The sequence below is a fragment of the Dermochelys coriacea genome, chromosome 3 (assembly GCF_009764565.3).
Source record: "Dermochelys coriacea isolate rDerCor1 chromosome 3, rDerCor1.pri.v4, whole genome shotgun sequence".
In the NCBI taxonomy this organism is placed as follows: Eukaryota; Metazoa; Chordata; order Testudines; family Dermochelyidae; genus Dermochelys; species Dermochelys coriacea.
Genome location: NC_050070.1, coordinates 69,814,522 through 69,838,600, shown reverse-complemented (window position 1 = coordinate 69,838,600; position 24,079 = coordinate 69,814,522). Strand labels below are relative to the sequence as shown.

Sequence of the window (24,079 nt, the reverse complement as noted above, 5' to 3'; positions counted from 1 at the left end):
GTCTTCCTGGAGAAGGCTCAGAGACCAGCAAGTAGAGAAGACAGTTTGATACCTATGCCTCTTGCTATAAAGCTTTGGGCAGCTCTAATTGTTGTTTCTGCCTCAGAAGTACTTCCTCTGGATAAAGTGGTTTTTGGAATATGAGAGAGAGAGAGATCAACAGATTAAATTGAGATGATCATCCCTGTCTCCATAGGCATATCTGGGCAGTAGTTATTGTAATATTACGCCCCTATTCTTGTTTATGGCAGCTTTGCAAAATTGTGTCATGAAAATCTACCAGTACAGGTATGAAATGTATTTCTCTACTCTTACTGGGATTTTCATAATGAAAATCCCTAGTTTTTACTTCCCTATCGAAAGAGAGTTACTAGCCCTAGGTGAGTGTGCAAGTAGAACTTTACTAGCATGTTTGTGTCTAAGAGATGGATTCAAAACAGCAGATGGGTATCTGCTAGAGGACAACAATATCTGTTCCAGTATTCTGTTAAAGAAATAAACCTAAGTAATACTGGCTTATTTGCAGCAATGCTCAACTTGGGAAAAGTGTGGTATTGCCATAATGCTACAGGGAAGGGACTGTAGTCTTCTGCCTCTCTCCATGAAAGTGTTTTTCAAAGAAGAGGGCAGAGACAGATCAAGGAAAAGAGTGTTTGAGGAAGGGGATCGTCTCAGAATACAGTGAAAAGATCATCTAAGGAGGAAAAAGTACAGTATCCTTTTTAGGTTGTAGAAAGAAGGTTTAAAATTCCTTTAAAAAAAATTGTACATTAAAAAATCACGCTCGGTCTATCCAAAAGACACTCTGGTGACAGAAGAACTAATAAAATGACCACCAGGATCAAGAGAGTAAAAGTTGAAAGGAATCTTCTTGAGTCAAATTTTTAAAACGTTACGTTTTGTTAAAACTTCGAGTGATTATTTTAAGGAAAAGAAGTCTTTTGTTAAAAGTTTCCATACACCCAACCTTAAGTTGTCAGAGCTCAGACCAGATTTTACCTTCCTGACTTCTGGAAACTCCCCAGCCTACCCCTCACCAAAATAACCTTTTAAAGTCTACTTCAAATATTTCAGAGGGCCAGATAAGTATCCAGACGTTTCACTGCTTACTGGAACCAAATTTTTGAACTAATTCATCCCTTATTGCTATTTATTTATGTTAATTGTGTGAAACAGTTGTTCCTCCCATACCTGCCGTTTCTCTCTCTCAGTTTTTTCAAGCTCAGCGTGCTGTTGAAGGCGATGAAGGCACTCTCTTCTCTCTGCAGCCAGCCTCTCAGCCATTAACTTATCTAAAACACGGAGCTATGGTAGAACACAAAAGCTCAGTTCAAAAGACCACGTTAGGAAAAAATCAGTGTACATCTGTTAAATTATCATGAATCTTTTGATTCTCACCCTTTATTTCTAGGAACAGTGTCAACTAGTATTAGAACTTGTTTACAAGAAGGGGGATGGGGAAGGGGCACTCATGAAGCTATACAATTAAAAGTAATTAAAAACTTGTTTTCACTGAAATTTAAAGCATGATAATTTAAACATTCCCTTCATTGAATCCCAACAGCTGCAGCATTGTCTTTAGACTATCAGACCCTAAAAGTGAAGCTAATCAGTTCAGATTCACTATACAAAGTGAGCACAGAAGGTCACCTGTACAGTTTATTTTAACTATTATTCTTCTCAGGACTCTGGCTTGTAACAATAAATCTCCCGGTGGAACATCATAGTTTAAAGGTCACAGGTGTGAATTAGATTTATTTATATATACACACAATGAAAATATTTACTGAGACTTAACCATGTTTCTAACATTAATAGCATATCCCTGGACCATTTTCTTACTTGATGTTGAGTTTTGTTTTCCATCTGACCCAGCTTAATATTCATCTTATCCTGCACTGTCCCAAACTCAGCTTTTATCTCCTCCACCGTTGCCTCCAGCCGATTCTCCAGTTTATTAATCAGTGGCTCACAACGACATCCATTTATTGGGGCCTGAGAGCACAAGGAATAGCAAAATAGCTTGATTTTATCCCTCTGTCCTATTAACACTCAAACAGTCAGTACATTTTCACTACTTCTTCTATAATTGAACTCCTTGCCCCCTTAGCTAATCTGCTTTGGTACTGTATTACTGTCCTGATATCCTCTCATGGCCTGCATGAAGAAGGAAACAGGTATATGAAGTATATTTTGTTTGGGAGTGATTTAGGCTGGGGCTCTGCAATCTGATCTGCATGGAGCACTGTTGACTTCACTGAGACTACAGATGGGCAGCAAGGATCCATCTTGCAAATCCAATTGCAGGATTGGGGCCTGAGACCTAACATTATGATTCTTAACGATGCTTGGGGAGGGGATTTGTTGGTTTTGGGGTGTTCTTTTGCTTTTGATGCTATAAAACTGATTTGTTTTTGCTTCTGACTTTTCTTTAACCTGAACATTTTGCTCAGTTTCCTTCAATTGCAATTTAAAATCCCATATATATCATTGCATGATCCCCTTTGCTGCACTAGCATTCCTCTCATCCTCACCTGTCTGCTGGCAACTTCTCACACACACATCTCTTTGCCTTCTTCCTTGCAGCCTCCCTGAGCTCATTGGCGAGAACCCTGCTATGTCCAAATGTAAGTCTCTCAAAGCCCCACTCGTGCCATGCTGCCTATAAGTAAATGTAACTGACATGTATGCAGATCCTTACTTCTTGTTCCTTTCCCCCTTAACCTTTCCCTACCTCTGTCTGTAGACAGAGATTCTTGGGGCAGCAGGACCATCCCTTATTGAACGTATGGAAATTGCCCAGCTCTTCCTGGGCACTACCACAGAAATAATTAAATAAATAAAATAACAACTCTGCCTCAGGTTTCTTTCTTGAATCCCACATCTAACATTAGAATAGTTCTCATTGTGCTTGTCTCTGGAATTTTCCAATCCTTCCTCCAAAGTTTCTACTTCTTGAGGCCTCCGGCCATCATGGCAACAAAGTATATGAGGTCTGCAATAGATGCTCTTCAGTTTCAGTTAAATTCCATCCTACCTTCTGATATATACGATTCCCGAAGCACAGCAAGGGAGAATAAAGGTTTATGTTCAGATTCAGAGGTGGGAAGCACTGCTTTCCTGAATGTGTCTTGGTACGAAATGCATAAAAGCAGCAGTAGTTAGATGGAATAGACCCATCAGATCAAAGTCACTTACATTTCAATAGGGGAATCACTTGATAATTTATTGCATGCTTTTGCGTTGTTCTAAAAATGGCTTTAAGTGAATATTTGCAGATTCACATTTAGGGGAACTATACTAAGTCAAACAAATGGGTGGAATATCCATTGCATATTCATGAGGTTAGCAAATTACAGTGTCTGAAGTGCAGTGAGTTTATGTGGTTTGGTGTTCCCTGTTCACTAACCAATCTGCTCTATTTCATATGGGTTGGGTTAAATCTCAGTGAAATTGGGGAGGGGCATAACCATCATCCTTCATTTAAGATAGTTGTAAAGAAGCTATTAAATCAAGTAGTTGAAACAATAGGAGCTTCTACCCAACACAAGAGCACATAGGAGGCTGTTCAGGAATTAGAACTAGATGGGTTCAGGGGCTTTGCTGCATATTGTTTTAGTAGCAGGATATGTCTGAGAAAAAGTAGGAGAAACACCACAGAAGCAAGCAGCAAGCCTATTTAATTCTTCCTGTGTTCATAGAGAAAGGTCTTTGTTCATTATTTGTAAGTAAGCAGGATTGTATCAAAGAAATACCTGACATCAATTTCTTCTGACGGAAACAGCTTGCAAGACCCTGAATTTTGGCTAACCTTACAGGTCAAAAAGGGGCAATAGTATGTTAAACCCCAGCCACTAGTAATTCTTGAACTCCAGTAGACCCAATTTAGTAAAGAGAAGAAACTGAAACATAAAGGTATTGCAGATATTCAAGCTTTCTGTTTGGACCGTAAACTCCTCAGGGCAGAGATTGTGCATTTCTTTTCATTTATAAAGCTTCTAGCTTTTCCTACTGGAAATAGGTAATAACATTCCAAAGTGGAAACTAGCAAGGTTCTAGTGTCATTTTCAATCATTATTTGCACCTTGTCTACAAGGAGGAAATGCTTCATTTATCAAAACCTCTTAAACATACACCACATGGTATGCATAAAACCAACTTACTGTTGCCAGGCTTCATTCTAAAATACTGGTGAATCCCATACAACAAACTGAAGAATTAACAACATAATATCCTTGAAAACATAGTCAATGGCCATCTCTGTTTCATTTCCTAACTGTGCTCAAATCCCAGTTGGCACTTGTACTTCACTGATTTTTGATTGTGATAGCTTGTTTACCTGCATTACTTTACCATCCTTTCCACGATACAGCGTGTAAAGCTGGTAGGCTCTGAACTCATGTGGGGGTGGTGGAGATGAGCAATGATGTTTACTTCTATGATGCTTAGGTAAGTTCTGCTGGGGACCAGGGAGTGTCTGCTGGTCAGCTGGTGAAGCAGGGTCTGAGAGTGCTGAAATCTGAAACACACCCAACATTCCCCAATTTACAAAAAAAAACAACCCCAATAAATGACTGCTGCTTGGAATCTGAGAAAATTAGCTGACTCCTGTCTCAGACCAGAAGGCTGGAGAGATGGTGTACTTACCCCTTTGCTAGGAGATGGGAACTCTGTATTGTTTAACAGTAGTCCCTCTCTGTTACTTTAAATGTATTGGTACCTTTTCTCTTGGCTTTTTCTTTTTGTTATTCTTTCCTTTGGGCTCTGGTGAAGTTGACCATGGTTCATCTTTCAGATCTCCTTTCTTCTGAGGCACCTGGTCACTGCTGTGAGTATCCTCAGCAGCTGACACACTGCCCTATTTAAAACAGAGACCGGGAGTTGTGAGGCCTTGTCTTTGCTACATCCCTAATTTTAAGTTGTTTTGCACAGTAGTGCGTAGAGAATCACCACCAGAGGGTCTTCAACAGCAATGCAAGATGCACTGTGCTGGCCAGGGTTAACAGTATACCTTGCTCTGAGCATCCCTAAGAATTATAAAGCTGGGAACTCATATAGGATTGGTTGCAGTCAGGGACCTGTGTGTTTCTCCAGGTGCCTGCTGCACAGCTACACAAAAGGTGAATTCAGTACTGAAGGATTTTATTGTAATCGCTAGGTCAGACTTCCCTGCCTTTTAACACATTAAGCTGGAAATGCTTGGCTGTACCTTACTCTGTACCACCTCATCTCTTGGTACAGACTGAGCTCGTCTTTCCTCCTTGAGTTTTTCTCTCTTCTTTCTGAGGCTTCTTCCACGATTAAAGCGTAAGACCTGAAGCAAGGAGGCATTTCCAATCAATAACATCATCACTTTTTCCACTGATGCCTATTACAAAACTGGGTAATGAGACAAGCTTATTTATTTGCTATCCCACAGAGCCTTTTTAGGGGGACACATTCTTCTAATTTGCCCTGCACATCAGTGCCACAAGTGGGCATTTAAGGCGATGGAACCCTAGCAACATTGGAACCCAACTGCAGCTGTGTGTGCGCTCCAGGAGCTATCCAAGAACATTCTTGCCAAAGGGTGCTCTGGGGTTTGTTTCTAATAAAGACATTTATAATATACCTGTGGTGCCTTAGCAAGGAGAAGAGCAACGTCAGGATTATTGTGCTGTCTAGCAACCTCTAGAGGAGTCTGACCTGCCTGAAAAGAAAAAAAAATACATTATTTCCTTCAACTAGCATCAAAAAAAAATTTCTGAAATATCTCCCCTAAAGTCAAAGAGTTATGTGTCTGTTTGTATAAAATAATCACGCATTTTAATTTACTTAATAGGTAATGTCTAAATATTATCAGCCAACATTTGAAAAATCTGCAGAAAATATCTTTGAAACATTAAGATAAAGAATCAAAGTAATTCTACCTGTACTTACATTGTTGACAATTGACCCATCAGCCCCTGCTTCCAGTAAGAGTTTGACCACCTTTTTATGATTTAAAGCAGCAGCTACATGAAGTGCAGTATCTCCAGCCTGAAATTTACAAAGTAGAATACAACATGCTAGCAGACATCTTTGATTTGTATGTACAGCATTTCCAGTTTCTTTGTGCCCCTTTATGGTTCAATAGGTCCAATGTAGTTACATGAACTGAACTTTAATAAGGGCTGATCAACAGAGAGGCAGATTTGGGCTAAATCACATCATTTTGAAGAAGGCAGCTAGGGTTGGAATTAGCCATATTCCTACTAAATTAACTGATCCATGTGAATATGTTCACAGAGGAAAATTATGATGGAAACCCAAAAGCGCTTGGCCCAAATCTGTCCTCAAATGCAGGGGTGCAACATTGCTGCGGGCAGAATGTTATAGTGTATCCTCATCTCTGTGACAGTTTTATAGGTTTGATTATCTGGGCTTCGATGCCCTGGTGTTATGAACATATGAGCCACTTCTTGAGCTTGACAAGCTGGAAAATAATCTTGGATAAACTGCAACAAGACAGTTAGTTTGTTTTTTACTTGATATGCTGATGTTTCTTAAAACAACTCTTAGAACAAAGCTACCTAAGTGACTACACAATATATACATGGTCAGAGCACTAGAGCATTCACTTCACCTTTGGACATGTATTGCAAGTACAAATGAAAAACAGCTTTGGTACCACTGAACACATGCAACCACAGATAACACATGCTTGCCAGCAACAATTTAGGAGAATCTGGGACAGAAGAGAAACATGTTACAGGTCAGCTTTAGAGTAGCAGCCGTGTTAGTCTGTATTCGCAAAAAGAAAAGGAGTACTTGTGGCACCTTAGAGACTAACAAATTTATTTGAGCATAAGCTTTCGTGAGCTACAGCTCACTTCATCGATGAAGTGAGCTGTAGCTCACGAAAGCTTATGCTCAAATAAATTTGTTAGTCTCTAAGGTGCCACAAGTACTCCTTTTCTTTTTAGGTCAGCTTTAGGCTGTCTGGGTAATATTGTGGAGTACAGACAGAATGGTTTCTGCTTGTACTATGTTAATCCTAGTCAATATCATCACTCAGTAACTCACAAGCAACTAAATTCATCCCCCTAAACAATACTGAATATTAATGTATGAAATTGCATAGCCAATTTAATTTGGCTGAAACCCATTCAATTTGCTGTAATATTTTCCATTTGAAAAACAACATTGTACATACAAATCAGAAAACATAAGTATGATCCTGCACTATGCCTATACAGAAAGTATCTCAGTAACATTAGATGGTTTGATAAAGTACCATATAATTTATTTTCCTTAGCAGATTTAGTACATTTTTTTTAAATGCACTAATCCATTCTGTTGTACCACCCAGCTAAGCTGTTCAGTTGGGGCAGCATTCAATTGTTTCCCCTGTAAAATAAACCTGGATGGTTAATCCTCATGTAGTTTAATCATTCCTTTGTACTTAACACAAGTTTTCCTTGAATTTTCCATGTTTTTGCTTCCCACTAAAGCAATAAGGACTGGACAAATAGAGAATATACCACAAAATATTAATAAAAATGTAATTTATGTAGCATCATAAATCACCTTACAAACATTAATCAGTTCTGCCTTGCTACACTTCTGTGAGGCAGGTAATATTATGATCCCTCCTTTACTGAGGAGTAAACTGAGGCACAAAGAGGTGAAGTGTCTTGCCCAGTGTGATCACTCCTAACCACTAGTTCACTCCTGTTTCCCATTTAAAAAAAACCCAGAAATATATTTCTATACAGCATAATAAATAGAAAATGTTATAAATTAGAAATGTAAATGCAGCAACATGTTCTGAAATGATAAACCACAGGCACCCCATTTCTTTAAGGCTATTCTTAGAAGCCCAGGTATCTTTAGATTACAGTGAAATGAACATTAAAAGAGAGTATTTACAGTGGGCCCCATATGTGATCAATGGTCCCTCATTTCAATTATTAGCCTTATAAAAAGGGTGCCTGGCTGCAATGAATAGTTCATGCACTGACCTGGTTCTTTTCATGGACAGAACAGAAAGCACTGAGGAGTACCCTAATGATGGGCAAGTGATTATAACGAGCAGCAACGTGCAAACAGGTATCTCCTGCCTGCAAACAGAAATAAAGCTCTAAGCATGTAGTCGCAATAGAAAAGCTAATGTTTGTCAGGGTGTTTGGGGATGAAATAAGCTATTTAATACTGAACTGGAGATGTGGTGAATGACATAGAAGCATCTTTATTTAATTGTTTTTTGGGATCAAATGTCTTAACTGCTTTATACTTTTACCTCTGAATTTGTATGGAGAGCCAGTGAAACCAAATAACTGTTTCTGTTATTGTACAATGGGGAAGTGCAGAGGATGCATCTCAAGGAAGCTATGGACTAGATTTTCAGCTGGTATAAACTGTCATAGCTCCATTGAGGCTCTGGCCCTATGTTCCTTATATATAGCCAGCACTGTTAACTTCTTCTTAGCATATGTGCAATATGCCTCAGGTGGCATGTGACCAGGATTCATCACCAAATTTGATCTGTTGGTTGAATCATTAGCTTCTCTGGCTCAGGCTGGGGTACTGATGGGGAGTGCGACATAAATGCTGATCCACTCCCCCCAAGCACTGTTAACTTGGAAAGGGTATTGACTACCCTAGTCCTTCAACACATCTCAAGCACTACACCATTATCAACCTGAAACAAATGGGGAAAACATTTGCTTCACACAATGCTAAAATTACTTAGTAGAGGAAGTGGATGCAGAGGTGATGGAGAAATTATACCTGGTAGGAGGGGTCAGGAAGTAGCATATCCTAGGGACTTTTTTAAAAAGCCAGTTCTAATACACCACATGCTATTTGGTAAAGAATGAATAATCATGGCTAGAAAGATTTAGCAATATCCAGAGCAAGGGTGTGAATTCCAGTCAAGGCAAGGAAATGCCCCTTTCTATGTTGCCTTTTTATTGCACGTGTGCTAGATGAGTTGGTCGGTTCTATTGAAATCAAAACTAATATGAACTTTTTATAGGATCTCAACATAATTAAAATGGGACTAGTATGACCTTCTACAACAGGGTCACCAATATAGACACACACAATTCACAAAGTTCTTGGACATGGGCTGGAAATTCTATAATGGATGCAAAACGCAAGGCCTCAAGCAGTTAGAGTACAGAGCTCTTTTGCAGGCTTTGCTATGTTTAAACTCAGGTATATCTGGCTCCAATTTTTGTTTTGTTTGTTTTGTTCCCGTTTTATGCCAGATCCTCAATAAAGAGAGGAAAGCAGTTTGAAAATTCAAAACCATGTGAAGTTCTTTGGTTTGATAGATGAGCCCCCCTGCCACCCCCCCCCAGGAGTATCTCTGAAGTATTTTCTTGGACTCTTACAGAACCCTCTAAAGATTTCCACTTTTCAAACACAGGGGAGGACTCCACCTGCAGACTTCTATTACAGTATTCGGGTGGGGCTATCCTAGGTCTTCAAAATGAGCAACCAAGGATAGCTTGCGTTCAGGTGCATGTAACAGCAGAAAACAATGTATACATCTTTGATTTTTCTGTCCCCCTCCCACTTCAAAACGGTTATAAGTAACACCTTTATAAGTCTTATCACAAAACATTTTTAAAACCCACTGTTTAGTCACTTAGCTGTTATTTTCCTCCCAGTCCTCATAACAGAAAGGCAAAGTTTGATATTTTGAAAGCTGTATTTCCACAAGCTGAAGCAGAATAATCATTTTTAAAAATTTATTTTTTTAAGCTTACATTATTTTTGAGATCTGCCTGAGATCCTCCAAGTAACAAAACCCGAGTACTTTGGGAATGGCTATTTTGGCAGGCCAAGTGCAGAGGTGTGTTACCTGCCTTAGGAAAGAGACAGAAAAATACAAAAGCCATCTTTAGAAAATGGACATAAGTCAAAAAACAAAGCAAGCAAACACTACCACCCCATCTCAATAAACAATGTGTGTCTCATTGCAGGATTTTAAACTTATAAAACTGTAAATGACTTCTGATCAGTCGCCTATGAAAAGTGAATTTGTAGCCTTGTTCCAGACCACATCACAAAACCTACCCAAAAATATTGTTGGTATTCTCAGTGAAAAACTAGCTATGGCCTGAATGGGCATGGAAACAGAGCTACCCTCTCTGCCATGAGATGTTTCCTCCAGGACACAGCAGAAGCAGGTATTGGGAGTTTGGGGAAGTTTGCACTGTCACTGCTAGTGTTCAAAGAGCAAATGGAAGACTTCCATTTCCAAACTTATCAATCCAGCAACTATTGCGAGCATCAAATTTAGTTAATATTTTAAAAGCACCTAATTTAAATAAATTAAACTCCCCATGACTTGTTACTCTTCAGTACATAACCCCTCTTTCATATCTGGTAATTACATTGTCTAGATGACACTTTATTTTCCTAGAATTTTTCCCAAGCCAATGCACTTAATTTGTTGCAATCACCTAAAATTTAACATTTTGAATTTTAAACATGTAACTATGAAACAAAAGATCTCTTGAAAGAAAAATTCCCTTCTCAGACTCAAATCCCTTCCTATCAGTTTCCCACTTCTAACCAGGGAAAGCAGGTGCATCTTACAGCACCATGTCCTGAAAGTCTCCACATTTGTGCTCTGACAAAACAAAGGTGGAAGTGAATTCTAGACCCCAGAATCCCTCATGGAATGCCGGGCTCTCCTGTTTACACCTGGAGGGTGCTGTCAGCTCACATATGCATATATGTGCGTTTTCGTGCGTCAGTGTGAGTAAATATATACATGGTTACATTTGTCTTATAAATGTAATTCCTGTTTCTTTGCACAAAGAAACATGCTGCTCCATGGTTTTGTACTTTAATTCCTGAATGAAAGTATGTTTGAATTCCTGTTCTGTTAGTAATGAAGGGTCAAAGCTATTTCCAGTCTATTAGGGTAGTTATGGAAATCAGCACGTGTATAGATAATGGGGGCAGAGTGGTGGTTTTAGGCTGTAGAGAGCTTGTATATTTACAATGCATGAAAGTCTTGAGGCAGAAATAGAAAAAGAACTTGGTGAGTTACTAAGGGTCCAGAAAAAAGCAAAGATGAATTTTGTTACGGGTGGAAGTTCACATGTGGAAAAGTTTGTGTGTTTATTCTTCTGAAGGGCTGAGGGGTTTTGTTGGCCTGAGAGTTTAGGGCTTGTCTACACCAGTGAGGCAGGGTTATTTCATACTAACTGCAATTTTTTGTTTGTTTTTTCAGTAAAATGGGATCTGTCCCCATGACACAATTCTTCTTTCAAATTATCTGGCCAGTTAGTGTAAATTGGACAATCCACTTTGAAAATGGCTTGAGTTCATTTTGAAGTAAGTTAGTGCAGAAGAAGGTTTGTGTGGACACATCTGCATTCTAGATTAATTTTTCAGTCCCTCCGATGGTATCCCTGACTGCATTGCTTCACTCCGTGCTGGCTGACAGCAGTTTGAAAATGGGCTGACTTGCAAAAGACATGAACCATGGGAGACGGGAAAAGGAATCCTGGAAATCTGCTGCTGTGAACCCCAAGTCACAGAATTCTAGTGGCTTCAGGTAGGTATCCTATAATGCACCATCAGAATAATCCCAGAATACATAGAGCCCAGCAGTGGGACAAAGCACCATGGGATATCTGCCTGATATGTTGAGAGCTTATTTCAAAAGAAGTCAGTGCTGCATATGCATACTGATGAAGAGGGAAGTGTGTAAGTAAAAGCCATATGGATGCAATTATTTCGGAATAGTTATTCCACAGCTGTTAATGTGCACAAACTTAATCCAAAAGCACACACCCACACACACATGTAGACAAATCCTTAGAATATTTGTTTTGCTGGTCTTTGTCGTTGAGCCTGCAGTAGGTTTGCTTGGATCTGAAAATGTGATTACCTCAAGTAAAAGGGTTTTAGGCATTATCAGGCTCACTGCTTCTTTTTCATTCTCCTCCCAATTATTCTCCTTTTCATGTCTCACCTACTGCTCAAACACCAGTCATCGCTTGCACATTTTGAATTGGAAGAACTCTTAGAGGAGTCTTAAATCTTTGATTCAACATTACTGTGTACTGCAGTTCTGAATACAAGTCTCTGAACTGTAGCAGGCATTACAGGTTTTTTTTTTCTCTGAACAAAGTTAAATGAAGAGATTTTTTCCCTTGGGTTATTCTCTGAAGAACATGTACAGTTCTTTCATTATTATCTGTTAGAAGTGTAAATTTGAGCAGCAAGGCAGAGAAATGCAGCAAGGCAGCAGTTTGGTAGAAATTCACAAAAATTACAGAGGAAGCACAGGGAGCTTAGAGCGAGTGGACCTGGCTCCTGCTCCTATTGAATGGCAAAACTCCCATTGACTTCAGTGACAGGGACTGGACTCAAGTTGTACTGATTTGGAAAAAGACACCTCTGATTTCCCAGCCTCCTAAATGTGACCGGAAAGGTACAGACTGTTCACAGATGTAAAAACGCTAGTACTGATCTCACAGAATAATGTTTATCAGACTCAGGATTTTTTGTTAAGCCAACTTGTCTGAAGACAGCAACCTGACTCTCAAATTTGGTTGCCAGAGAAGAAAATATGTCTGTCCTAACATTTTGGATCAAGAAGGGATATCAGAAATCACTTGTGTTGTATGTATGTTATTGTCTCTCCCCTCAAATGCAAGCTGTTGATCTGAACCTGACCTGCACTTAAAATCTTGAGTGGACTGACTGGTACATCCCACTTAAGGCTGGAAATGAAAGCTAGCCTCTAATCATTGTCTCTTTATAAATATTAGTGGATGGCAGTTGTGTTCAATCCTGTACCATAGGGAGAACGCATATATAATTAGCCACATGCTCTTATCCTGAAATGCAACATGAACTGAAATTAACCATGAGAAGGAATTAAATAAAGTATCAGTCTGGGTAGGCAAATAATCCATTTCTTCTGCTGTTTGGTAGCTTGCATAAATTAACTGAGTCTAGAGGCCAAATCCATTCTCCTCTACAGGGTAATGTGTCATTCAGTCAAGACACCCTGGATTCTCAGGTGTAGACTAGCAGCTTGTCGACTGGCAATAAGTAATTATCATTTGTCAGGTTGTCCTGGCTGTCAAGCAATCTGATTTTTCCTAGTAGAAAAATGTTTATAACAGGACCTTGTCAGAGCCTAAACCCTGACTGCTGCTATGCTTGGTATTTTGTCATGCTGTCTGAATTACTGTGTTGAATCTTCAGGAGCATAAGAAGTTGAGAAACATCCAAAGAAGCCAGCTTTGATTAAGTGAAAATAAGATTGAATTGTTAAGTAAAGTTAGGAAAATTCTTTATTACCATTGGAAGAAGAAGCAGGGCATATGCATGTTTGAACACAGACATGCTACGCTTTGGGTTCTAACAGTGTGCCTTTGCCAATCTACTGTATTCATACACTTTTTAAGAGAGGTCTGTCTCAGAATGTCTTACAGTTTATGCATCATTCATAGCTTTTATGCAGTATTCATCTTTTTAGTTAAAACTTTCTAATGCACATGGCACCCAAGTACACAGAGTAGCAATTCTTATATTGTTAACACACACACACTCACTCACACTTTCATGGTTCTGGATGTTGGAAAAAGTTCTATTGCCTGATATTTGTAACTATGTGAGTTATCTAAAGAATGTCTAATATACATAAATATGAGCATCTGGAAATCAAACTCAAAGCCTAAAAGAAGGGATGCTATAAATCAAGAGAAACAGCATTATAAAATTATTTTGTTTACAGATAACAAAGTAACCATAAACAATCTGATTGCATATGGGGCCTGTTCCTGTCCTATATCAATATAGTATGTAGTTTTACTCATACTCATTTGTATACCCATGTGTCCTTTCTTCTCTGTTAGTATTCATTGTATATTTTAGTTTTACAGATTGTAGTTCTTTTGAACTGTTGGCTCGTTTTATAGACTGTTTACTGAAACTGAGACATGAAATTGTATGTATGGAACTGAAACTGGGACATGAAATTGTATGGAACATTTTTTAAAAGGAAAATTACAAGGTAAAATAAGTATAGTAGCTCTAAATTCCTGTTGCCTGTAACAACACATAGTGAGGTCCATGAAATCTGACTGCTCAACTGGCTGAACATTTCAAATCTTAATTTAGCGTCTATTGCCCCTTGCTGGTTTTCAGATTATTCCATTAACCTTTTGACTAGTGAGTGGGGAAAAAAATCTCCCAAGGTTATTTCATTTTGATCTTAGCAAAATTGTTTATGCCATGGTACATTGCACCAATTTATAATATAATTTTACAGTCCTCACTTGGTACTCTATGTTTGTGTTATAAAATATCTTGTTTGCAATTCTGGTGGGTCATATATTCAGTTTTCCTGAATTGCTCATAAGATATTATAATAGAAAGAGAGAGACACTTGGAGTTCCTCACAAATTTTTAACAAGACTTAAATCCTGGTACATTAATGGACACATTGTAACAAAAGATAAACTGTTTTCCTTCTTTTGTGGTTTATGCATTCATTTGACTGTAATTTCTGATAAATTGGATTTTAATGCTATTTCCCTATTAGTTCAATTAATATTCATTTTAATCATGCCCATCACAGTGATTCCACTCAATATAAATTAGGACACAGTAGAGGTTTCTCTAAGAATTCCAGTGTTCTTCAGCCATAATTAATGCATCATTCAAAGTATTACTGAGCTCCTCCTGTTTCAGCTGTCACAATACAAAATTTCCTAATGTTTGCAGTGGAATCATCCAGGCATAATTAATTCAAAGAGAATGAGAAATCCCACGAGGAACTAAACCACCACCTGCTGAGAAATGCCATTACCAGAAATCACCACCAATGAGAAACAGCCATTTTACATCAGAACTGAAAGCTCTTTCTACATGCATCTCACCTTATTTCTGGCAAGAACATTAGCGCCTGCTTTAACAAGCAGTTTGGCAGACTGACTGAATCCATGCCAACATGCTTCATGAAGCGCTGTATTCCCATCCTGTAGAGCACACACAGAAGAGCAGCAGTTTAGGGTGTTGTGTCCACACATACAGGAATGTTACATTCAGAATGTAAGTGCTGTACCCCTCTTTGGGCATTAAAAATCATTTCCCTTTTCTTGCTATCTAATTCTGTTTGGGGATAGGCATGTGTATGCTAGACCTAGGCTTAAACAACTTCCATGGGCATCCTCCTACTTTCAACCCTCCCTGCCTCTACTTCACCAACCCGAGTTCCTAACCAAGCATAACATTAAAGTGACATGTGTGCAGTATGTGCTCCATTGCTTTTCTTTGTTGGCATCCTTTCGTCTGTGAGAGATGGTAGGAATTGCAGCCTATGATGTAGATGGTTTGCTTTTCAATGGTTAGAATTAGACCTGTTCATGTGTTTGTGATTGACTTTTCTTCCAGTGGCTGTCGCAGAAAGACTTTAAGCCCTAAAGATAGTAACAGCTAATCAAGAATTGTCCTTTAGTGACCTGTACTTGGAACAAAAGGTGATGGGGATTCTCTATGAAGTTCCATACAGTATGGTTTAACTGATGACTGTGGTGGTGTTTTTACAGAATCATAGAAATGCTGGGCTAGAAGGGACCTTGACAGGTTCTCTAGTCCAACCCACTGCACTGAGACAGGATCAAGAAAACCTAGACCATCCGTGACAGATTGTGCAATCTGTTAAAAGCCTCCAATGATGGAAATTACACAACCTCCCTTGGAAGCCTGTTCCAGAACTTTGTAGTTACAACATTTTTCCTAATATCTAACCTAAATCGTCCTTGCTGCATATAAAGTCCATTACTTCTTGTCCTCCCTTCAGTGCAGATTGAGAACAATTGATCACCATCATTTCTATACCAGCCCTTAAAATATCTGAAGACTGTTATTAGGTCCCCCCTCAATCTTTTCTCAAAACTAAACATGCCCAGTTTTTTTAACCTTTCCTCATAGGTCAGGTTTGCTAAACCTTTTATCATTTTTCTTGTTCTCTAGATTCTCTCCAGTTTGTCCACATCTTTCTTAAAGTATAGCACACAGTACTCCACGTGAGGCCTCACCAGTGCTGAGTAGAGTAGGACTATTATCTCCCATGTCTTACATACAACACTCTTGTTAATACACCCCAGAATGATTTTAGCTTTTTTTTTTTTGCAACTGCATCACATTGTTGACTCGTATTGAATTTGTGATCCACTGTAACCCCTAGGTCCTTTTCAGGCAGTACTGCTGCTTAGCCATTATTCCCCATTTTGTAGTTGTTTTTCATTCTTATGTGTAGTACTTTGCACTTGTCTTTATTTAATTTAATCTTGTTGAATTCAGACCAATTCTCCAATTTGTCAAGATTGTTTTCAATTCTAATCCTCTGCTCCAAAATGCTTTCTACCCCTCCCATCTTGGTCTCATCTGCAAATTTTATAAGCACACTCTCTACTTCATTATCCAAGTCATTAATGAAAATATTGATTAGTACCAGACCCAGAACTGGCCCCTATGTATCCTAATAGATACACTCTCCCAGTCTGACAGCAAACCAGATAACTGTTCCTTAAACCCTATTATCCTCTAGGTGCTTTCAAATTGGTTAACAATTTTTTTCAGTATCTTTACAGGTATCAAAGTTAGGCTGACTGGTCTGTAATTCCTTGGGTCCTCTTTGTTTCTCTTTTTAATGCTAGGGGAACTTAGGTACTATGTTTCCTCTTCTCCAGTCCTCTGGGACCTCAGATGTCCTCCATGAGTTCTCAAAGATAATCGCTAGTGGTTCTGAAATTGCCTCAGCTATTTCCTTAAGTACCTTAGGATGCATTTCACCAGGCCTGCTGACTTGAATATATATAATTTATCTAAATATTCTTTAACCCATTCTTTCCCTATGTTGGCTTGCTTTCCTTCCCCATATGTACATGGCAATGGGTTTTTACACTGTGCATAGTTGAGAAATGCAGTGAATTGTCACCAGGGCACATACATTTGTGCTACAGGACTGAAGGCAAAAAATAAGATCTGGGGGTGAAAAGGGTATCCAAATACCATCCTAGAAAGGGGTAAGGGTCCTATCAGATTTTTTGCTTTCATTTTGGTACTGGATCTGCAGACACCAAGGAAGTTCAAGGGTTGGGGAGAAGACTCTCCCGAAACCTCATACAGGTGGCTAGTAAAGCAAACCCCCATGGAAGGCTTTTGCTTTATAGTTTTGGGTGTCTCCCTCTAAAATGTAAAGCCTGGAAATCAGTTTCTGACCTAAGCAGAGAAAAGAGAGAGAGAGTGAGTGTGTGTGGTTAGTAGATATTGGCTTTTATTAATAGCTTTATCTAAAATGTGGATTAAATAAAATCTGAAGTAGAATATGAGCTTTCGCATATAGACCTACTTAGCTCATGTTTTCTCTACAGTCCAAAGCACTTCCTAGAGAATCAATACTGCAGCACTACCCTATGTATTGTTGCCCCAGGATACAATTTAATTTGATTCTCTACCTGATCAGTCCAGAAATATACTGGGAGTCAACTTGACTGGGTAGTGGTACATTATGTTGCCAAGCAACCAGCCCATCACTTTTTATTGCCCTGTCTGGCCACATATATATTACTTAGTTGGGCAGAAGCATCTCTGATTATATCAGGTAAATCACTTCCAGCTGCAAATGACAAAGAAATGATTCCTTCCCTAACTAATGATACCTCTGAGGAGGTATCAACATGATTCCTTCACAGACATTCAGTTTGTATCTTTGCTTAACAAACAGCAATGCTCAGCCTCCACTGAACTAAGTTTTCTTAGTAGCACTACATGCTGCCTCACTAGCTGGCTGATTCCCAATGTTTCCTTTGAATCCTGTGGTCTTTATCATATTGCCAACAATCAGCATCATGAGGAGAAAGTCAGACTCCTGGCTCAGAGATGATCTACTTATGTCAAATGTAAATAAAACAGGAGTATATTTCCAAAGGGAAGTGGGGTTTCTTATCTGCATAATTGCTATTAAATTCAAATTAAATGGTTTACTCAATTCTAAACAGCATATTCCAAAGAATGATAATATTACAGTCTAGTGCAGTTATTATCCAACAGGTCTTCTCATTACCTTGTCTTGTCTGTCCAAAGCGCAACCCTCTTGAATGAGAGTTGCTATTATATCTGTATTTCCTACAACAGTAGCCCGGTGCAAGGCTGTCTGATCACCCTGTAAAAAGCAGCAATTTATTTTAATCAGTGCCTGTCCCATCCAATTTTGAATCCATATAAATATACACATACACATACTTTATACAAATATCATACACACATTCCATATACTGTAACTATATTTACATCACACATACCATTCAAATACTGGCTATTGTTGAAAGCAATACCAATAAACTACAATCATTAAGGTTTCCAAGAGTAATGGAACCATTATATGGTTTACTATTGCAGACTAACAGTTTACTATCTTTAATTCCTGAAAACACCCACAGCTCATTGTTATAACTTCTCACCAGAAGACTATCCCAGATGCAATATGGAGGTTACTTAGCACCTAGTTTTAAAATTATTACAGCATTACTAGATAGCCAGTTTAACATTAATTTTGGCTCCATACTTCCAAGGACCAACAATATCTGTAGGGAAGAAAAGGACATAGAATTAAGATCTCTTAGTTGTATCTCATTACATCGGTCTTCCAAGATCTTATCTTGGTGCTTGTTTGTTCATTCTCTGCAGCTATTTTGAGCCTGTGGTGCTGAAACAAATTCCATGATCTCAGCCACACAGTGAGAGAGAAAAGACGTTCCACAGTACCATACAGGAGACCTGGTTCTGATTACCAGTCGGAGCCTTTCGCTTCCCAGACTGGGAATCCAGTACAGTCCAGCTCACCTACGTGGTGTTTGCCAAAACTAATGAATAGAAGAAATGTGGAATGTGTACAGAAAAGGAAAGTCTGGAGACAACGAGAAGTAATAATCACAAAAATGACTTGTCTGATACAATAAATAGCCAGATAGTGACAGACTATAAAAAAACACTTAAAACTGAAGATTACCATGTTTTTGTCATACTTGACTGCAAGTATTTAGATCCAGATAATTTAATATAATTGGAGTAGTTGAATAATTAAATAGTTTGCTCCCATACAGAGGGTGCTAGACAACTGGCAAGTGAGTTATAAATTGTTCTTAAGGGGGCTGTTTTTTTCTAGTGAGATTGAAGACATTATTAATTTTTACAGCAGTATTGCCAACCCTAAGCATTCAAAAATGCCTCCAATAAATGATGAAATTGGTTTAAAATCATAAGACTGATTTTTAAAATAATACATTTTGGGTTAATTGTATTTCTTTTCTGTGTTTTGTGCCTTCAGGGCTCATGTTTTCAAGCTTTTCTCTACTACCGTGAAAGCTAGAATTTTTTTTAAACAAAAGCTAAGATTCTCATATATTTACATGGCTCCAGGATCTGAAGCCTTAAGAAAAACACCAAGTATTGCAAGAGTTGGTAACACTGAGTATTTTAAATATGTCTGAACTCTTCCATAATTCCTTAAATTAAAGCCAAAATAAAAAAAAGTAATCAAAAACCCCTAAACTGAAATAACTCTAAGAGACTATATCTCATTACAATTGTATGGGTCATGTATTTATTGACAACTATTATTATGCAGCAACCACATGCTCAAGGTCTAACTGACTGCCACATTTGTGATCAGAAAGGAATTTTCCCAAGGTCAGATTGGCAAAGACCCTGGGGGTTTTCGCCTTCCTCTGCAGCATGGCGAATGGACTTGCGGGTTTGAACTAGAGTAAATGGTGAATTCTCTGTAACTTGGTCTTTAAGTCAAGATTTGAGGACTTCAGTAACTCAGCCAGAGGTTATGGGTCTATTTCAGGAGTGGGTGGGTGAGGTTCTGTGGCCTGCAATGTGCAGGTGGTCAAACTAGATGATCATGATGGTCCCTTCTGGCCTTGAAGTCTGTGAGAAGTTTCAACAATGTCACAGCACTCTAGCCTGCCACCGTTATTGCTAATGTAGCATAATATTAACTTGAGTAGTATGAATGATGCACAGACCAGTTTATCCTATCATTAAAATAGAAAGAAATTCATCATTTACTATTGCTATGACACGTTTTCAAGGCCCAAACTGTGAAAGACACGATAATAAAGTATACAGTGAAGTATAAAGTGAAACAGCATTTGCCTTAAAGATCTGAAACATTCTGTGTGACAGAGTTCAAATGAGAGACAAGAATGGAGTGGACCCAGTGTAGCTTTAAATAAGGATCTTCTCATAGTGCTAACTCAATTCATTTTTGTTGTTACATTTATTTTAAAGGTACAAAGAGACTAATTTTACTCAGAGGTTCTCAGTCATTTGCAGAACCCTTGATATTATAAAAGACTTTTCTCCTTAAGTTATAGAGCACCTAAGAGATATATATTATACTGAATACATATATTGTTTATATATATTAACCTGCCTTTCTCCCCATTTGTAGAATTCTAGTGAAACTATTTTGTCTTTTAGGACAAAGCTAATATCAGGATGCCTTTATGTGGTCAACTGAAAATTTTTGTTTGGTTACTTTTATTTTGTGCATCAGCTTCTCTCTGCAAGTGCAGAGTCTGAGCTTTCAAAGCAGTGTAATCACTGACTCACATTTCTCTTTCTGCATTTACATTTTTCACATTGCCTATCTCTTTCTTTTATTAAAAAATATCTGTCTCCAAACAGCACTTGCCTGAGCCCTGCCTTTAACAGTGAGCATTCTAGAATGTGTCACAGGATACTGTTCTGGAAATTGTTAGAAAAACAATACCTATAGTGCATATTGATTTTGTAGACAATCAGTTAAGTGTATAAATCTGAAGCAAGCACTTTATGATTTTGTTTGTAAGTGACTTGCTTACAAAGGACAGTTTGCAGACTACAAGATCAGTAAAAATGAAAAAAAGAGAATTGTAGTGCTGTTGTACAGGTGTGACCTTTACCACTATGATGGAGGAGATATGCCTGAACTGAAACATTTAGGAGCTAGATTCACAAAGGGACTGAGCATTGTACCACCTAAAGCCTGGTCTACATCTAAAAATTAGATTGACCTATCTTCATTGCTCAGGGCTGTGAAAAATTTCACACTCTGTGCGACATAGGTCAACCTACACCCGTAAGTGCAGGTAGGTCAGAGGAACAATTCTGCCGTTAACCTAGCTACTGCCTCTCAGAAAGGTGGATTAACTACATCAATGGAGAAATCCCTTCCGACAGTATAGGAAGCATCTACATTACAGTTCTACAATAGCACATCATAGCTGTGCCGCTTTTGCACAGACATGGCCTAACTTTTAGGCATCTTGTCATAGGGGCCCCAGAACAGGGGGGGGCCAAGGGGCCATGGCCCTCCCACTTTTGAAAGTGGACGGATCTGGCCTGTCCACTTTTCGCCATGGGTCTAGCCCCCTGCTCCTCCTCTTCCCCCTGAGCCCCTGCCCCTGGCCAGGCCAAAAGTTGGAGCCTGGCTTGGGTCAGAGGCACAGGGAGCCTGGGCAGCTGTGGACCCTCCACCTGCCCGGGACGGGGGGGCCGGAGAGCAGCCCCCAGCCCATGTCCCCACTCCTTGGGCCCCCGCCCAGGGCAGGTGGAGGAGTCTGCGGCTCCCCAAAGCTGCCCGGGTGACTCTTACTATGGCCCGGCTGTGACTCTTTAGCTCCTGAGGCCCTGCCCCAAGGCCAGAAGCTGAAGCCAGGTCAGGCTAAGAGCTGAGCTGGCAGCTGCGGACCCTCCATATGCCCTGGATGGGGGGCCTAGGAGCAGGGAAATGGGCCAGGGGCTGCTCTCAGGCCCCTTCAGCTAGGGCAAGTGGAGAGGACCGGGCTCCCTGACCCAGCTTCTGCTTAGCTGGTGGATGGGGCCTCAGGGGAAAGAGGAGGGGCAGGGGCAGGGTCATGGAGGGGGTGGGGCCTCATGGCCCCCTCTCGCTTTTAGGAGGAATCCATCACCCCTGCCTTGTCTCCTAGTGAAATTCATAACCCTGAGTTTGGGACCCAGGCTCCCTATACAATGCAAGAGGAGAGTTAGGCACCTAAGAATGGGATTCAGAACAGCCAGCATGCTGAGATGTTTGTGAATTCACCTAGTTTGTGAATCCCACTGGTGCTTCAGCATGACCTAATCAAGGCACTTCACTTCTTCCCTTATCTACCAGAACCCCAACAGTCACATTCTCTTCTTTACTGCCTCCATCAATGCTATCATCTCCTTTAAGGGTGAAAGAGTGGATATTCCTTCCAATCTCACTTGTTGCCTCCTCCTGCCACTCTACCTTACTGTTTACACCATTCACTGCCCAAGTTGGTCAAATTATTTGTTGTGAACAAAATATCCTGCCCTTGGAGTGTTGAATTAAAAAAAAAATCAATTGAAAGATAATTATCTTCAGTCCTGAGACAGTCCTGAGACAAAACTGCTAAGTTTGGAAAGTTTTAACCTTTGAAATCAAAGAATGAACAGCAATGTTTCTTTAGCATATTGCTAATTAAAATCGTAAAGTTTAAAATAGGGAAAATTATATCAGTAAGAGTACAGTACTCCTAATAGCATCTGAATATTTCAGTATTCTAAAGTAGTTGAATCAGCCATTCATGGCTTCCAAGCATTTGATGTGAACTTACTACTCTCTTCTCCCTTGCTAAACAGAGAGAATCATCATGAAATCTCAATAATAAGCATATTACTCTTGGACAATAGTGATAAAAGGCCAGCAGAAATTATCAAGGCAAGAAAGTATAAACATAACTAAAGGAAATTAAAAAGTCAATTATTTGAACTACAGAAGGCACTTTGCATATTTACATTTTGGTTGAAATAATTTTAAACTTTGGGTTATGGCCCATTTGTGTTAGTTTCTTCAACTTAGATTTTCACATGGGGCTCCCAGAAGTAAAGTTTCATTTTTTTTTAAATGACATACTTTCCATTGAGATAGTCAGGAAGCTTTCAGTGGGATGTCAAACAACGGGTAGATAATTTTATGCAAAGCATCAGGAATGAAACCCAGCCATGCAACTATGCACCATTTTAGGAACTCTAACATGCCAAACTGCCAATCCAAGATTTTACATGCAGCCATGTCAGAGGGAAGCTCAAGGCAAGACTGATGCACAAGATTTCTAACCTCCTTCTCTCTTTCTGATCTTCTGGGTTCCTTTCTAGCCTTTCTCCTCTGGTTTTTCTCATCTTTTTCTTCCTTGATTCCTTTCACCAGGGCAACTTTCTCCTTGACTATTTCTGAAGTATGTGCTGTATGAATACTCATTGACCAATCAGAGATTGCATTAGCATTCCAGTAAGAGTTTGCAGGATTGGCAGGGAGGAAGAAAGAATTAGTTCCCGGAGTTGCATACTCTACAGAGCTGGTTTCCACAGGTTGAAATTCATAATAATCCCACTCCAGGCCACTGGAGGTCATTCTTCAACTAATTCTCATGTCTCTTAGTGTTTTAAAATACTTCATCTGCAGAGCATGAAGTTAGTATTTTAATCTCTCCACAACATTTAGAATTATCCACTTCTATTCGCCATGCGGCAGATGGAAAGTTAGTCCTTGCATTTATGAATTAGCTATAGATATTCAACTCAAAATTAAAATTTTGATATTGGATTATCCCTGTCTTTTTAAAAAATGAAATAGAACATGGATCCGATTTTTAAAGTTGCAGGAGGATAATTTGCACATGTAATCACGATAATTCAGCATAAAAATGGAAAATTAGACATTTTAAAAAATATTTTTTAAATAAATTATCTGATTATTTCCCTCATGTGTAATTTAAAAATCTGGACCCAACTGTATATTTATGAATAATATTAATGAAATGGATGTTAATTGACAATATTTGATGCTGAAATCCATCAATGCCAACAGAACAAAGGGTTTCTTCCTCAGTTTCTGACACTCTGTAACAGTGACTGAAAAGCAATAGAAACATCTCTGTGTGATGCAAGTAAAAAGTGCAAATATGGATTGCACTATGGGAATTTATAGGCAGGAGTCTTTTTTTACCATCTGAAAGCAAAACAGACATATTTTAGCTAACACATTTCA

At 39.0% G+C, this 24,079-nt stretch overlaps 2 protein-coding genes across 13 annotated transcripts in view; one reads left to right on the top strand and one right to left on the bottom strand.

The window, feature by feature from the left end:
- Positions 1-24,079, bottom strand: part of ANKRD6 (ankyrin repeat domain 6) — an 86,946-nt gene that overhangs the window by 5,513 nt on the left and 57,354 nt on the right. For 3 of the 8 annotated variants that reach the window (XM_043510651.1, XM_038394960.2, XM_043510652.1), the window contains 11 exons: positions 18,077-18,175; positions 14,886-14,984; positions 9,738-9,836; positions 7,983-8,081; positions 5,920-6,018; positions 5,612-5,689; positions 5,210-5,314; positions 4,721-4,858; positions 4,340-4,519; positions 1,843-1,995; positions 1,192-1,305 (listed from right to left, as the gene is read on the bottom strand). In XM_043510651.1, the coding sequence (XP_043366586.1) occupies positions 1,192-1,305; positions 1,843-1,995; positions 4,340-4,519; positions 4,721-4,858; positions 5,210-5,314; positions 5,612-5,689; positions 5,920-6,018; positions 7,983-8,081; positions 9,738-9,836; positions 14,886-14,984; positions 18,077-18,175 (1,263 nt within the window). Of the gene's footprint in view, positions 1-1,191; positions 1,306-1,842; positions 1,996-4,339; positions 4,520-4,720; positions 4,859-5,209; positions 5,315-5,611; positions 5,690-5,919; positions 6,019-7,982; positions 8,082-9,737; positions 9,837-14,885; positions 14,985-18,076; positions 18,176-23,149; positions 23,540-24,079 lie in introns of those variants that run through there. The other 5 variants (XM_043510650.1, XM_043510654.1, XM_043510653.1 and 2 more) reach the window with 5 other exon arrangements.
- Positions 1-24,079, top strand: part of LYRM2 (LYR motif containing 2) — a 47,811-nt gene that overhangs the window by 15,350 nt on the left and 8,382 nt on the right. Inside the window, exons 4-5 of one of the 5 annotated variants that reach the window (XR_005291876.2) lie at positions 9,954-10,160; positions 11,216-14,478. The gene's annotated coding sequence lies outside the window, so the exon portion shown is untranslated. Of the gene's footprint in view, positions 1-2,586; positions 2,787-5,419; positions 5,769-9,953; positions 10,161-11,215; positions 14,479-24,079 lie in introns of those variants that run through there. The other 4 variants (XR_005291882.2, XR_006279872.1, XR_005291877.2 and 1 more) reach the window with 4 other exon arrangements.